Source organism: Chelonoidis abingdonii, chromosome 11 (genome assembly GCF_003597395.2).
Source record: "Chelonoidis abingdonii isolate Lonesome George chromosome 11, CheloAbing_2.0, whole genome shotgun sequence".
Classification (NCBI taxonomy): domain Eukaryota; kingdom Metazoa; phylum Chordata; order Testudines; family Testudinidae; genus Chelonoidis; species Chelonoidis abingdonii.
In genome coordinates this window covers 40,737,698-40,753,201 of record NC_133779.1, presented here as the reverse complement: position 1 = coordinate 40,753,201, position 15,504 = coordinate 40,737,698, and the positions used below count along the sequence as shown (strand labels likewise).

The 15,504-nt window shown below is 40.8% G+C and overlaps 1 protein-coding gene across 4 annotated transcripts in view; it reads left to right on the top strand.

Moving 5' to 3' along the window:
* The window catches only part of GATAD2A (GATA zinc finger domain containing 2A), a 93,486-nt gene that overhangs the window by 72,818 nt on the left and 5,164 nt on the right, over positions 1 to 15,504 (top strand). For 2 of the 4 annotated variants that reach the window (XM_032798800.2, XM_075070938.1), the window contains 8 exons: positions 2,378 to 2,507; positions 3,297 to 3,428; positions 4,997 to 5,086; positions 6,505 to 6,633; positions 7,838 to 8,005; positions 9,094 to 9,376; positions 12,937 to 13,226; positions 15,304 to 15,487. In XM_032798800.2, the coding sequence (XP_032654691.1) occupies positions 2,378 to 2,507; positions 3,297 to 3,428; positions 4,997 to 5,086; positions 6,505 to 6,633; positions 7,838 to 8,005; positions 9,094 to 9,376; positions 12,937 to 13,226; positions 15,304 to 15,487 (1,406 nt within the window). Of the gene's footprint in view, positions 1 to 2,377; positions 2,508 to 3,296; positions 3,429 to 4,996; positions 5,087 to 6,504; positions 6,634 to 7,816; positions 8,006 to 9,093; positions 9,377 to 12,936; positions 13,227 to 15,303; positions 15,488 to 15,504 lie in introns of all 4 variants that reach the window. The other 2 variants (XM_032798641.2, XM_032799044.2) reach the window with 2 other exon arrangements.

Genomic DNA, 15,504 nt, shown 5'->3' with positions numbered 1-15,504 from the left:
AAAGTCACTTTCCTGGTGGTGGTGAAGTCGACGAGAGTTATAAGGACAAGGTCCAGCTATGGCCCCACCCAGCCTTCCTTCCACGTGAGCCAGGACGTGTTCCTGCCTGTGTTCTGTCCCAAGCCACACAAGGCTGCTGAGGAGAGGCATCTGCATACACTGGATGTCCGTAGGGTCTTGGATTTTTACTTGGAGCATACCAAGCCTTTCTGTACATAAACCCAGCTCCACACGTTTACGTCTCATTATGCCATCACTCAGCAAGCCAGAGACGACACTAGGTTCAGCAGAGCTCTATTACAATCTAAACAGCCGTGAACTCCTATCCACCACCACAGGAACTGCTGGGAGTCGCCTAATGTGGAATGGACATGAGCAAGTACTTGAAGAAAAGACAGTTACCTGTCTGTAATTGGTGTTCCCCAAGATGTTGCTCATGTCCATTCTTTGACCCACCCTCCTTCCCGATTGTCGGAGTTTCCGGCAAGAAGGAACTGAGGGTCGGGGAGCCAGCAGCACCCCTTATGCCATACTATGTGGACGCCAGAGCTGCTCCCCTATGGATACTGCTGAGAGAAAAACTTCAGACACTGGTGCATGTGGCAAGCGCACACACCTAATGTGGAATGGACATGAACAACACATCTCAGAGAACACCAGTTACAGAAAGGTAACTGTCAGCGTGAGTGGAGGCTATGCTATTGTGTTTCAGTAAAAAGCCACCTATTAAATCTGCTGCCACCCTTGAGATACTATACACTTGATATCTGAAATCCGTAACCCTAACACCAATGGGTTAATATAGCTGATCAGCTATATTTTACTAAAGACTCGTTTCAGCTCAAGTTCTTAATTCGCTTGGCAAATGGCCTTTGCTGGACATCCCAAGCCAGGAAGATTTTATAGGCTGTTAGTGTCTGTCCAATCAGAAAGCTGTACAGTGCAGTGGAAAGAATGGTACTGTAGTCTGCTGTTACATTATGCTGCACGGTAATCTGTCTCGGTCCTTTTTGGCTGGTGTGATTAAATAACAATGTTCTTGTATGACTGTGTTAGAGTTAAAAGGTAGTTCAGGTCTCTGAATCCAGCACATGCTAAGATATAGCACATCAAAACAACTGATGACCCTGCTGTCGCTTAAAATTCCAAACAGTGTCTCTAAGGTGAAATGACACAAAGCATAACATCGTATCTGCATCTGGAGAAAGTGTTTCTGTGGGTTTGGATATAAATTGGGCATTTAGGTTGCTGAGACATTTAACTTTCTAAGTAATAGGGCACCTACTTGTGGTGGTAATAGAATATTGTGCTGTAAAATCTTTAAATGGAAATGCTTTTCTTGTACATGCTGTGTTGCAGTGAATTGTATGTGTAGTGCACCTTTAGTCCTGCTTCAGTAGGACTCTGATCAATAAAATTGTAACTTGGGTGGGGGATAATAACCTAGAAACATCTGTAGTAGGGGAGAGATAAGGAAAGCAACCTGATGAAATGTTGGTCATTGAATACTTGTACAAGCCGAAGAGTTTCAGGCCTTTTGGCATTCAAAGGCCTTTTGGCAGTGAGCAAATGGGATGGGTTTGGATTTGCCCTGGGATATAGGCTCTTTCACCTCTAGGTCATTGGTTTGCTTGCAGTGTTGGTCACCAGTGACTGAAAGTCATTGCCATCCGCCTTGTGAATAAATTTGGTGACTCACCCTACCATTAAGAACGGTTATCTCCATTGTACAAACTACCACCGTGTTTGGCACATCTTTTGGCAGCCTCAACAGAGGCACCAATGATTTAAGGCAGGGGTTTCCCAAACTTTTTGCTGGTACAACCCCATTTTAATGAAGTATTTCCTGCTGGGACCCCAGACTGCATTGAGGTTACAATTTTGAAGAACAAAATAGCATCCTCTGCCCAACATGACCTTGCACACACCATACATGTGAGGTGGTGCTGCAGGAAAGATACCAATTAACTCTACAAAATGGCGTCCTCTGCACATTGTGACCTCTTACATAATGGTGCGTGCAAGGTCTTGCCATGTCAAGCAAAATGGCATATGCCACATGCTAGAGATCACATGATCCCCAACAGCAGATGGTGGTACGATCTGCATTTGTGGTTGCGACGCAGTTTGATAACCACTGATTTAAGGCCTGTTTATACTCTCATTATGGATATTTCACAAGTAATCGTGATTGTCTTATGCTTACAATCTTCAGATAGAAATTGGAATCTGAGTGTGAACTCTGGTCTTGCATTGGATACTTAACACTTTCTTCACACCTGAGCCATTCAGGGTTACTTTTTTAAAGTGTTACTGACAAATTAACATTCTTGCTCTGGGGAGAAGTTAAATGGCCTTGCTTTCTTTTGATTTACAGTGATCTAAAGAGAGAAAAGAGAGTCCCCTCGCCTGATATTATAGTGTTATCAGACAATGAACCTTCAAGCCCTAGAATGAATGGTTTAACAAAAATAGCATTAAGAGAGACCAACACAGAGGCACTCATGGTGAGTCCACGTTTTTTGATACGCTCTAGGCTATGTTACTTAGAAATACTGAAACAGTCACTAGTTATTCTGAGTTGAAGTTGAGACTACAGGATGTAAGATTCAGCAGCTTTTTCATATACAACTTCATGCAGTTTGAGCTTCTGGGGCTGAGGCTGTATTAAGGGCTGAAGTCAGTCTGTCTGTTTGGGTTTCTACTCCTGACATCCTCTCTTGCCCTGCCCCCATACTTTTTCAGAGAAATATATGAAAACTTGTTAGACACCCATTCAGTATTTAAAATAGCACAGTATTCCCACTTCAGAAGTAGAAACGTTTTGTTTAAAGCAAAATGAGCTGTTAATTTTTCCAGTTTACTAAAGGATGAATTTTAAAGCCTGCTTTTAGTTTGAGCTCTTTTTCTCAGCATTTAGTTTATGTCCATACATTCCAGGTGAATGCTGTTAGGGTATGGCTACACTTGGAATTTCAAAGCGCTGCCGCGGCAGCGCTTTGAAGTGCTAGTGTGATCAGAGCGGCAGCGCTGGGAGAGAGGTCTCCCAGCGCTGCATGTAAACCACATCCTTTACGGGTGTAGTCCACCCTGATTACACTGACGCTTTATAGCGCTGTATCTTGCAGCGCTCTTTTTTCACACCCCTGAGCGCGAAAGTTGCAGTGCTGTAAAGTGTGAGTGTAGCCATACCCTTAGTCCCAACTGAGTTATTCTGTTGCAGGTTGTTGTTACTTGTATTTTATCGTCTTTTGTCCTTTCTACCCCACTCCCAAATACCTTAACTGGCCTTACAGAAGAGCAGCCCAGAGGAGCGTGAGAGAATGATTAAACAGCTAAAAGAAGAGTTGCGATTAGAAGAAGCAAAACTTGTTTTATTGAAAAAACTTCGGCAGAGTCAAATACAGAAAGAGACCACTACTCAAAAGGTATTGATTTTCCCCGCAGACATTTAACAGCTGGTGGTTTTGGTTTCTAAACACTGCCAGCATGGTTGATGCCATAATTTTGTGGTACCCTGTATAACTCTCAAATCAAAATGTACTGTAACACTTCAGAATATCTCTAATTGAAAAAGCCATTTTCTCCAAACATTAAGTGAATTTCCTTGTTTCTCAAAACAATCCAGTCTGTCAGTCCAACAGTAAAAGTATAAAGGCCCTTTGAGAATGCACTTTAAAAATTCATTCTGGATCTAGTGGTATTCCCCATTTTAAATACAAAAGTTATCTTTTTGGAATCTTTGTATTAACCTTTTCAAAGGTGATACCCTTTCCATTGACTTTGAATATGCATTTGTAGTGTAAGAGCTCTGCAGTATATCCCTTCTTAAAATAATATACAATAGTTTTCCAGAACTTTGCTGTTGAATATATTGGCTCTTCCAAAGTGTCATGTCCTCTTCATCTTCATGGTTTTTGCTGTTTTTAGTTTTCCTGTTAAAACACTGTAAAACTGTCCATCATTAATCAGTTTTATCCTTTTTAGTTTGAAGACATTGACAGTTTAAGATTCTGTGTGAATATTGCACAGTTAAAATCATTAAAAAAAACAAAATCTGAATTCTTAATAAATATTTTCCAGCATTAATACCACCAACATACTTTTGAAAGGCATTAACTTCTAAGAGTCATGAACACACAAAACCAGTAGTAAAGTGCTGTATCCCGTACGTTGCTTTAGATGTTACTGATAAAGCCAGGCAAGGGAAACTCAAAATTCTGCATTCTAGTCTTGGCTGATGAATAGTTGAAAGTCATTTCCTGTTTAACTTTACTTTAAAATGTGTGAGACTTTGTGGATCTTAACAGTTTTTTATATTAAAAGCATATTTATATTAAAAGCATTTCAGTTCACATTGGACGTGGGTAAGGAGAAATGTTTTTTCCCTCACTTTCTGTGAAATTTTCTTTTGGAGTCCTTTTGTTTTTAAACTCAGGCTTTTGTTTACTGAAATCAATTAGATGTGTTGGGTACATGCATTACATAATCTGCTACTGAACACTGATGAAGTGAACTTTCGGATATTGAATTGACTAAGTAGAATGGAACAACACATTTTAGAATGTTTTCTTAATATCCCGATTCGTTTTTGGGTAACAGTCCTTAATTAATGAAGTTTGCCCATGCTTTGGGAACTGAATTAGGTTGTATATTGAGACCTATTTAATTTTTAAATAGCTCATTTTAAAATGTATTGTAAATTACTAAACTGTTGCTTTATATAATTGCTTTAAAGTCTTCATGAAGGTATATAATTTATATAAGACTAAGAATGAATGAATCTCTTATCTATACTTGAATACTAATTTGTGGATTTAAACATGCCCGTTTGTGTGTGTGTGTGTGTGTGTGTGTGTGTGTGAGAGAGAGAGAATCACTATATTGCAGTAATCTCTCATTGAGTTATAAGGAGGCAAATATTTTTATTTTCCTTAATTGCTGCAATTCTGCTCAAACCTCTCGTGGTTCTGTCTTTCTGGTTTTTCTCTTGTAGCCTCTTGGTTCCTCTGGGAGTGCTGTGGCCACCCCTCCCCCATTGGTGCGGGGAACACAGAATGTTCCTGCTGGCAAGCCATCCCTTCAGGTTAGCATGGAGTCCTCATATGTTGCCAGGTTTGGGGCATGCAGTGGGGATGAAGGTGCATAGTAATAGGAGGGATAATCTTCAATATAGATCTAGCAAAGTTGCTCCATATATTGCTGGGCGGAGAAGTAGTAATATGTTGATATCTCTCCCACTTCTAATTTCAATAAGCATTCCAGCAAAGTTGTACAGTGGCAGATAATGAATTTTCAACTTTTCACATAATGAACAGTTTTAGCACAAAAAGCATCCTGCAAATTTTATTTCATAGGACTGGATGTCTACAGTCTGCTTAGTTGTCACAAAAACAGTTTGGTTCCAAGTGAAATTTTTTATATTGATTAAACCAGTGCTAACCCCCATGAATCCAGTTACAATAAGCTCTTAAGACTGGAAGTGGGAGAGAATAAGATGTTTCAGGCAGATAACCCCATATAATCTTTCTTCCAGTGGTGATTTTTAGTCAAATTCCAAATGCACTTTCCTGACTGATACATAAGAGGTACTGAAAAGACCTTTAGCCAAAGAGCACCCTGCTTAATTTTGCTGTGAAACTATCCTACCATCATAAGCAAGAGGAACTTGTACCACAGATGAAATTTTCAAGTAACACAGAGTGGAATTTTTTTCAGTAGTGGAAGGCATATAGTCTAGGGGTCAGAGCGGGGAAATGGAGTCAGGACTCCTGGGTTCTGTTGCTGTTCTGTCTCTTACTTGCTATACAAGTTTTTTGGGCAAGTTACTTTACCTCTCTGTATCTGTAACTGTACAATTGCAGTAATTCCTGAATTTTGTGAAGTTTAATGTTTGTAAAGCATTTCTGAAATTCTTGAATGGAAAGCACAATATAAGTGAATATTGGCTTCCCCTATGCCCTTCACAGTATGAAGTTGTTACACTCACTATAAATAGTAAAAGGGAAAGCTAGCTCCAGTGCTTTTGTGAGAACCTTAACTCATGAAAAGTGGCCAGTTTTTGGCTTCTCTAAGTGACGATACCCAGATGTATAAAGCTGCATTTCATAAGTAAAAGAAGTTATCCACCCTAGAATGGATACCCCATTAGAATTGAAATCTTTGTTTTTTCTCACTGAAGCAGTTTTGAACAATGAACTTTGTGCCCTTACATTCAGTGTAAGATCTGAGACTCACCTATAGATTCCCTCAATACCAATACCAAAAACAGCTCAGCAGATAGACAGAGTAAGGCAAGTAAAGAGGAGAGGGAGGAAGTAGAAAGAAAAGAAAAATCTCTTTGGGAATTCACAAGGAAGGCGTGGCAGTGCAGTCTTTGAAAATGACACAAGCATACAAACAGTCAAATACATCTGTGAGAAACTAAATATAAACATCTATATAGATAAGCACATTCTGTTTTCTAAAAATAAATGTAAAAGTAAATGCTCCTGTGTTTTACAGACCTCTTCACGTATATCGGGCACTGTTATCCCCCCTCCATTGGTCCGTGGAGGGCAACAAGCATCTTCAAAACTGGGATCTCAGCAGAATACGCAGATAGTAATGCCACCTCTTGTCAGAGGAGCCCAGGTAAGAGTTGGTGTGGTTGTAGATCTCCCTCACCGCATCAGGTGTGTTCTTTCTGCTCCCCTCAGGGCTTAGGGGATTGTCTCACTAATTCTTTCCACTTTTACATTTCAACTTCAAGCTCTGAGTCATGATCACCATTCCCTTTACCCAAGAGGGTTGGATGAGGTTCTTGTAGGACCCTCTCCTTAATAGACTGGATGCATTACTGTTGAGCGATCTGTGCTGACTAAATGCACTGTCTCACTCCTAAGACTTATGATGAGGACTAACCCAGGTCTCATATGGTGATGCAGAGCACTACCATTGGGCCAGCTTTACCCACCAGAACAATGCAGAAGACTTAATCCTACTGTGGTTTTGGTTCTTAAAAACATTTTTCTCTTCACTTTTCCTGTTTTATCAATTTCACCTCTGATATGTTTTAATCTCTCTCAATGCCTTCATTGTCAAATTGACTAATGGGCTGCTAGGATGAGGTAGCAACTGGAGAACTGAAAATGCTGTGAAGGTGGCTTGCTCTTAAGTCCGTTTGTCTTCTATGAGGGGAAAGTTAGTGGTTGCACCAAAGAAGCAAGGTGGGGCGGGAGGAGAGTTACCTCCAGTGGATCTTACTGAATATACTGATCACTGTGTGATGCAGGGAAATATTTATATAGCTCAGTGGAGATTTTATTTTGCAGTGGTGGGATGACTTTTTTTAATAAACCATCTATGCCTGCTGGATGGCTAATGTTAAAGAAGGTATGCACATGGGATTTAGTTTGCTTTCAGTCCTGATTAATATGCAAAAAACTCGTTCAGTCTAAAGTAGAATTGCTGCACTAATAATCTTAAAGTGAAACAGACTATTAGGAGCTATACATGTTGGAAAGGAACTGTTAACTTCAGACCATTGTGTTTATCAAGGCCAAAATGGTTAGATTTTTGGCTTAAGTTTTGAAGTCAAGCATCTTTTCTAATGTTGCATTCTATGTTACTTCTCTTGGAATGCATTTACAGTCAAAATGAAGCCGCAGATTTTGACAATGATGTTAATGTTGTTGCGTGTTTTTTGTTTTGTTTGTTTTGTTCCTGGATTTGCATCATTTCCATCACATCATTTCATCCTACTCCACCTCCCACCCATTGTTCTCCACCTTCTCTAACACTCTCCATCCCATCCTTCATGGAACCATTGCATCAGCCCATCTCTGTTTCTCCCCAGCAAATCCACAACATCCGACAGCACTCCAGCACGGGGCCACCTCCGCTGCTTCTGGCACCACGGGCATCCGTCCCCAGTGTACAGATTCAGGGACAGAGAATTATACAACAGGGTTTAATCCGCATTGCCAATGTTCCCAATACCAACCTGTTTGTCAATATACCACAGGTGAGATCCAAAAGATACAGAACACTATTCACTTCTGTCCTTTTGAGACTAAATACAGTTACTGATTTGTCCAGTTGCTACATCTCATTACTCTTGTTTGCAGTCTTCTCTCTCAACTGATGTAACTGGTTATTTCTGTTACTACTCCGCTCTTTGTTCTTTGCTTGCAGGCAGTTCTTTCTTTATTCAGCGTTTGCAAAAGCTCTAGATAATATATGCACATACGAGGGAAAAGAACAGTCCATATGAATTTGTTCATACCCAATACAAATCTCTTAAGTTAATTTAAAATGCATTTAACTTTTGACACTGTACGTTTTAATTGACTTTTTTGTATCCTCTGTGAGAAGACAGAGGAAATATGTAATGTCCAGGGTATGACAAAACAAGACTTGGAAGGAATGTAAATATTGTGGACAAATTTTGGGCCTCAGCTACTATACTGGGCACGTTTAGTTGGAAATGTTCCCCAGAATCCGTTTCCTCCTACCCCCTTCTCTCTTCTAAGGAAGCATTTTCTCACATAAATAAAATAACCATTATTTAAGCAGAACCCAAAATGCACAGTGCATTTCTGTTAGTGAACCAGTGAAGGAGACAAAAGCAAACTGATTTACGATTCATAATTTATGCAGGGAAAAGTCAGCGTTTGTCAAATCAAAAAGGACAAAATGTTAAGGAGAAGTACTGTAAATGGCTTTTTCAAGTTTCTAAGAATGCCTTACAAAAAATGGTGAATGAGCAAAGTTAAGAATTCTGGAAAAAGTATTAGAGGGACTAGATGCCTGGTAATGGTATGCCTAGCATTGCACCTCTAGGTGACCTATTTATATCAAGGGCACAAGTCATACCCTGATGTCTATTCTGTGGGCTATGTGAAATTGGTATTTTGAGAGAGGGCTTAGTCCAGTTCCAAATAGTTTTTGTAATGTGGACACTTGTCTACTATCACAATTGATACTAGTTGGCCTCCTTGTTGGTTTCCTTGTTGGTTATCTCAGAGAGGACAAGATTACAATGGGCTATAGGGATTAAACTACCAAGGCAGCTGTATTCTGATTAGTAACCATGGTTGTACTTTCTTTAAGGCCTCACCTACTTCAATAAAAGGTACAACCGTGACATCGGCTCAGGCTAATGCTGCTACTACTACCAGTGTTGCTTCTATAGTAAACTCCAACGAGTCCCCAGCCAGCCGGCAAGCTGCTGCCAAACTTGCACTGCGCAAGCAGCTGGAGAAGACGCTACTGGAGATCCCACCTCCTAAACCACCTGCACCAGAGATGAATTTCCTGCCAAGTGCAGCCAACAATGAATTTATTTATCTGGTTGGTTTAGAGGAAGTAGTGCAGAACTTGCTAGAAACTCAAGGTAAGCTAGTACTAGATACTGGAGGCTTATTTATTGAGAGCTTTAAAATACGCTAGACTCATTAATACAAGTGTATTAATTTCATGTACTGTGACTTCTCTCACCACCCTCACCTGTTTTAGAAGCAGCATGAGGTTAAGAATTGAGAGCATGCAACTTAGTCTTAGTTTGGTCACTGATACCATGTGGATTTCTCCAAATTGCTTAATCTCTTCCTTAATTTCTTCATCTTAAAAATGGAAATAATACATACCTTCCTCAAATAGGTGCTGTTTTTGCACAGCAGTTTTAAATGCAAAGTGCAGCAGAAGTACTCAATTTATTTCTTTATTCTTGGTTTATGCAGTGGAGGATGCCTTCTTAGCCTCTGGCGAAAGGTGAGGCGCTGGCCCTTCTTTATCACGTAAGAAGAGTTGGGGTAGCAATGCCTTTTAATCACGGCTGTATCAGAAGAAATATTTTGGGTTTTCTCACAGTAGTTAGGTAAACTGAGAACAAAAATTTAATACTGGTTTCAGTAATATCTCTGTGGCTCTCAAATTTACATTCTCTAACTCTGGGATTTCTAGAAGCCCACTGCCATCCTGGATTCTTGAGTGCTGGATACTGATTGTAAGAACTTTTCTCTAGAAAAGCGTTTCTCAAACTGTGGTTCAGGACCCCAAAGTGGGTCACGACTCCATTTTAATGGGGTCACCAGGGCTGGCTTAGACTTGCTGGGTCCTAGGGTGGAAGGTGAAGCCTGAGCCCCACCGCCTGGAGCCAAAGCTGAAGCCCATGGGGTTCAGCCCTGGACAGTAGGGGCTCAGATTACAGGCCCCCTATCTGGGGCTGAAGCCCTTAGGCGACGGTGGGGCTTTGGTACCCCCACCCCACCCCCAGGGTCATGTAGTAATTTTTGTTGTCAGAAGGGAGTTGCAGTGCAAAGAAGTTTGAGAACCCCTGCTCTAGAAAGTTTCCTTGCCCTTATCTTCAATTCTCTTTGGCCTCTACCTCAATAAGATTCTCTGAGGAGGATCAATTTCAGAATAATCATCTCTGGTATGGACATTACCTGGAAATCTCAGCGGGTTTCTATCCCAACTTGTTCCTAAAAGCAAAGAGGATTTGCATTTCCAAATTAACCGCTTGCTGGAGATGAGGGAAGTTTTCCTCCATGGTCAAAGTGACCTAGATCTGATCATTTTGTTTTTCAATGGAGCTCTAAGTATGAGGACTGTACTTCAGACTTGGCTAGACAACAAAGGTTGCTACCCAGGTAACCTCTGAAGTTGTAACCTTGAAAACCCATAGATCTGCCCCTGTTTCTTTGGAAGGCTTTTTTTATTCAACCACCTATTCAGTTGCACATTGGGTCATTGACTCTGGCAGTGCCCGTATAGTAAAGTGAAAACCACCCCAAGAACAAACTCACAGCTCCCGTTAGCAGTGGACATCCCCCCCGGCCACCATGCTGCCTCACCAGTTTGTTTATAAATTTGACCTGGAGGCAACCATCTCTTAAAACACAATAAGAAGGTGGTGCACTTTCCATTGGCTGTTAAGTCATTGGCCTCGGAATCTGCCAATAACGCTGCAATTTATGGTGATTGATTTCATAGGGGGGCAGAGAGGTGACTTGAACACTAATGACTACTAGAACTGTGCTTAAAAATGACTCCCTTCACATTGATCTGATTTCAATTGGCTGTTTTGTGCCAGAGCGAGGTCAGTGTCCTCGAGGTGAAAAAAACCATATCTCTAGTCTAATCCAGAGCCATCAATCAAATCCACCCCCAAAATACAGCTGGCTTTCCTTGGGAACTGTGACCCTCTTACTATTCTCTCCTCCAAGCACGTTAGTCATGCTAGTCACAAGTGGGTTATCAGTATGTGGCTAGCAGGGCTCAGCTTCTGCAAGGTTCTTTTCCCTAAAGATCCATTGCCACAGTTCGGAAAAGTTTAAAAATACACTTTTAAAAAAAAAAAAAATCCGTATTTGGGTATAAATAGCTTTCACCCTTACTAATAATCTTGTGTCTCTTATCTGATCCATTCGCTGGTGTCACAACCTGTCTCCTCCTGGGAACCATTATTTTGCTGTTAATGCTAGCTTGTGGTGACTTGGGCAGGGTGATGAGACATAAGGAAGTTCTTCTGTAGACACACACACTGGTAACCAAGAGAGATGGGAGAAGACATGCAGAAAACAAATGTTTAAAGAGGCTTTGCTAATACTAGTGTTTTAAAGAGTGAGGCAGGGAGAATACTTTTTATAAGGCATTTACTTTGTATTATGAGACTTTATACAGGTCATCATAGCTAACTTATGCATACAGTAAACCCCATTTAGTTAACTTTAGGTAACTAAATATTGGTCATTTGATAGCAGTGCTTCCCATTTAAACCCTGTGTTTTTATGAAGACTTCAGATGTCTGAAACCCTTCAGAAAATTGAAGTTGTACTATTTGGGCTTTAAGAATCCTCCTACAAATGTGTGTGTATATATACGTTAAAAATGGTCGTGATTTTTTTCCAACCCATGTATAATCTTTCATGATGCTCATGTGAAGTTATTGTCAGATGTTTATGTGGTTTAGTCAGTTGTTTGAATATTTAAAATTTTTCTCAATAACCTTAAGTAGATGGTTTTCATGCCATAGACGTGACAGGTCCTCATCTACAATAGGTTAGACGTATTGCAACAAAGGATGACCAATAAAAGGATCACGACTGATCAGCAACAATGGCATTATGCTTCTGGTTTCCAAATCATTATCTGTGAAATAAGTTTTCCTCACTTTGTCCCCTCCCTCCTTTCCTACCGCTCAAGTGAAAGCAAAAAAATTGCTATTTTAAACTGCCCCAAAGTATACTAGACACTTGAACGGCAACAGAGTCCTTTTTGCAAGGAAACTAACATTTAACTTTTGACATGACAAAATAAGTAACGATAATTAAAAATGAAAAGGTGAGAGAAAGGGTTAAAGATGGATAAGAACTACATTTATAATTCACATGGTTATTTTGCACATCTTGACAGTTTTGTTAGGTTGGTGAGACATCTTTCTTCTTCTTCTTCTTTAAACTGAGGGACGCTCCAGTCTTCATTCCAGACCTTGCCCACCAATATATTAGTAGAGCATTTTTTCTTAAAGTCTAATTACCAAAATGTGTACATAAATCATGATCTTGGTCCTACCCTCCCCATTATGAGGTCTGAATACAAGGGTAAGAGGTGAATTACACTCTAGTATTTTCTTGCAAAATCCTCTGATCTAGTTTTTGTGAAGAGAGGACTTTATTTAACTCCCATGGCTCTGGGATGGTGTGTGGTCCGCTGTGTATCCTTTAGGTAGTCTGCTTGAGTAAGTAAGCGCTTGTTGCCAAGATTCAGACTTGCTTGATGCACAGCTAAAAATTGGTTAACATCCTCATTAAGAGCAGTAAATGAAACTGTGTGTAAGGATAAAATAGGAACATAAACCAACAAACGCTTAGAGCGACGGGAGCTTGAGAACAAAGGCAGAAACCATTTTTAGACCCTGCAGTGGTGAGCTAACCTGTTTGCATTTCACAGGTAAAGTTTCAGTCGCAGCCTCATCTCAGGAGCCCTATATGTGTGCTCAGTGTAAGACTGACTTCACTTGCCGCTGGAGGGAAGAGAAGAACGGAACCATTATGTGTGAAACCTGTATGACATCGAATCAGAAAAAGGCCCTCAAGGCTGAGCACACTAATCGACTGAAGGCTGCTTTTGTGAAAGCATTGCAGCAAGAGCAGGAGATTGAGCAGCGGATACTGCAACAGACTGCTTCTCCTGTACAGAGCAAGTCAGAACCTATAGTCCAGCATCACTCACTCAAGCAGGTAGGAATCCTTCAGTACTAAATTAGCCATTACAGATAATCAATCAAACAAGATGTCGGCAGCTTGTGCTCCTGCTGTATGTTTTAAAATATCACACCTGTGTGTGTGATGCAAAATAGGCACATGAAAGTTGATACAAGAAGAGTTTGTTGTGTAAGCTCTGAAGTGTATTTTTGAATTAAGTTTTTGGCTGTCCTGTTGTTAATCCACCGTGCTATGGTAAGAGGATCCTACGGTTGAGATGTGAGCTCTGCTCCTGAAGTAGCAGAGAACAAACACTTAATTCTGCAGAGGCATCATGGGGAGAGACTTGCACTGTTTCAAAAACCTTCTCTGGCAGATTGAGGAGGAACACTGATGAATCTGAAGAGTCACATCTAGCTCTCATAAAGAAATAAGGGCATGATCCTGCATATTCAAAGGGGAAGGGTGCCCACAGGACTTTAGGGATGGAGAGAAGGTTTTTATCTAGCTCTGGTTTGTTAAAACCACATTCTGGTAGCCCCCAAATAGCATGTGTCCTTGACTGTAACACCAGTGGGAGGGCCCAGGGACAGAGGTCATAGAGCCATTTCTGTAATGCTTGGAAGAGCTCCAGTTGTAAATATTGACTGAAATGTTAAAGATCTCTTGATTGTTTAGGTAGGAGGTCGGGTATCAACAGGACACTTAAAAATGCAAATTTTAGTTAAAATATTTCAAAGACTGCTCTTCTCACCTGGTTTCAACTGAACTACTCCCACGTAAACTCCAGAATCCCGTGCTAACGGCACACTTGGGACAGCATTCTTCTAAAACCACAATCGAGTTCTCTGACGTCCCATAGCTTGGTACAAATCAGATACATTCCAGTGACCCTGTGCAGATTTGTAACAGTAGCAATTAATGGAAGAATAAAAGAGCAGCAAAACTATTACAGGCAAAAACTTGTATAAAATAATAAACTGTTGACTAGCTCAGTTATGGCTGATGGTTTTAAGTAGTAATTACATAAATATCACTGGTAAAATGAATCCATTTGTTACTCTCAGGGTGCTATTTTGGAAGGGGAGGTGGCAAGAAGAGCAGAATAACTCTGCTCTGTGTGACACTGTAGAGCTCCAAACAGAATTAGATAAGTTCATGGAGGACAGGTCCATCAATGGCTATTAGTCAGGAGGACAGCCCCATGCTCTGGGTGACCCTAAACTTCTGAGTGCCAGCATCTGGGACTGGATGATGGGAGGAATCACTTGATGATTGACATGTTCTGTTCATTCCCACTGAAGCATCTGGCACTGACCCATTGGAAGATAGGATACAGAGCTAGATGGACTATTGGTCTTACCCTAGTAGGCCATTCTTGTGTCCTTGCACAGTATGTAGCATATAAATGTCTTTAATTTTGGGTTTGTCCAGATCAAGGAAATTCTGCTTCAGTGCAAGTACATCAGTGTAGTTACATTTCTAAAAATTTCCCTAATTTAGGTAATCACAAATTTGATAGGAAACACTTAGAAGCATAGTATAGAGAGGTGTGAGCAAGGAACTCCTGATGCTGTGAGCTGTAAGATCTTTGTTATTGTGTAACTTGTATCCATGCCAGAGGCTTGGGTTCAAATAGCAACTCGGATCATAAACGAAAATGAGCCACTTGGTTGTCTTCTACTCCCAGTCCCCACTTGTGCATCTCACAAAACCACCATGGAATTGGGAAGACTGCCAAAGAAGTCCAGAACTGGAGTAGCAAGGGATTGATGGTGTAGGTCAGGCTTGCCATCTGGTGGTGCGTCTGAGAGAGGAAGTGTGCACAGTACTTACCTTCTTTGCTGTTTCCACTCAGTACAACTACCTCAGTACGATGTGCACTTTACTTTTAAACGGTAAAAGTAAGCTATGTTGTTGACACGTAGAAAAGGTAGATTTTATTTTGATTTAGGGCAGATACAAAGTTGGTGGCCAGTACCAGGTGTGGTAGGAGGAGGAAAGGAAAAAGAGAAATCCAGTAAAGAATTGTCATGGCTATTGTACTGAACATTTTGCAAGACACAAATTTTGTGTTCCTGTGCCCTTCTAATTAATTCTTCTCTTGCACTAGACTTCTAGCCAGCTGTCTCGAGGTCCCCCAGGAAGCACCCGAGGAGTCTTGCATGCATTTAGTCAGTCACCCAAGTTGCAGAATGCATCAGCTGCAGCACTTGGTAGTAGGCCAGGTAAGCATGCTGAGAGACCTGTCAGCAAGAGCAATGCTACTACCTGGAAGAAGACCCCCATCACTACAGGTAGACTTTTTCTTTGT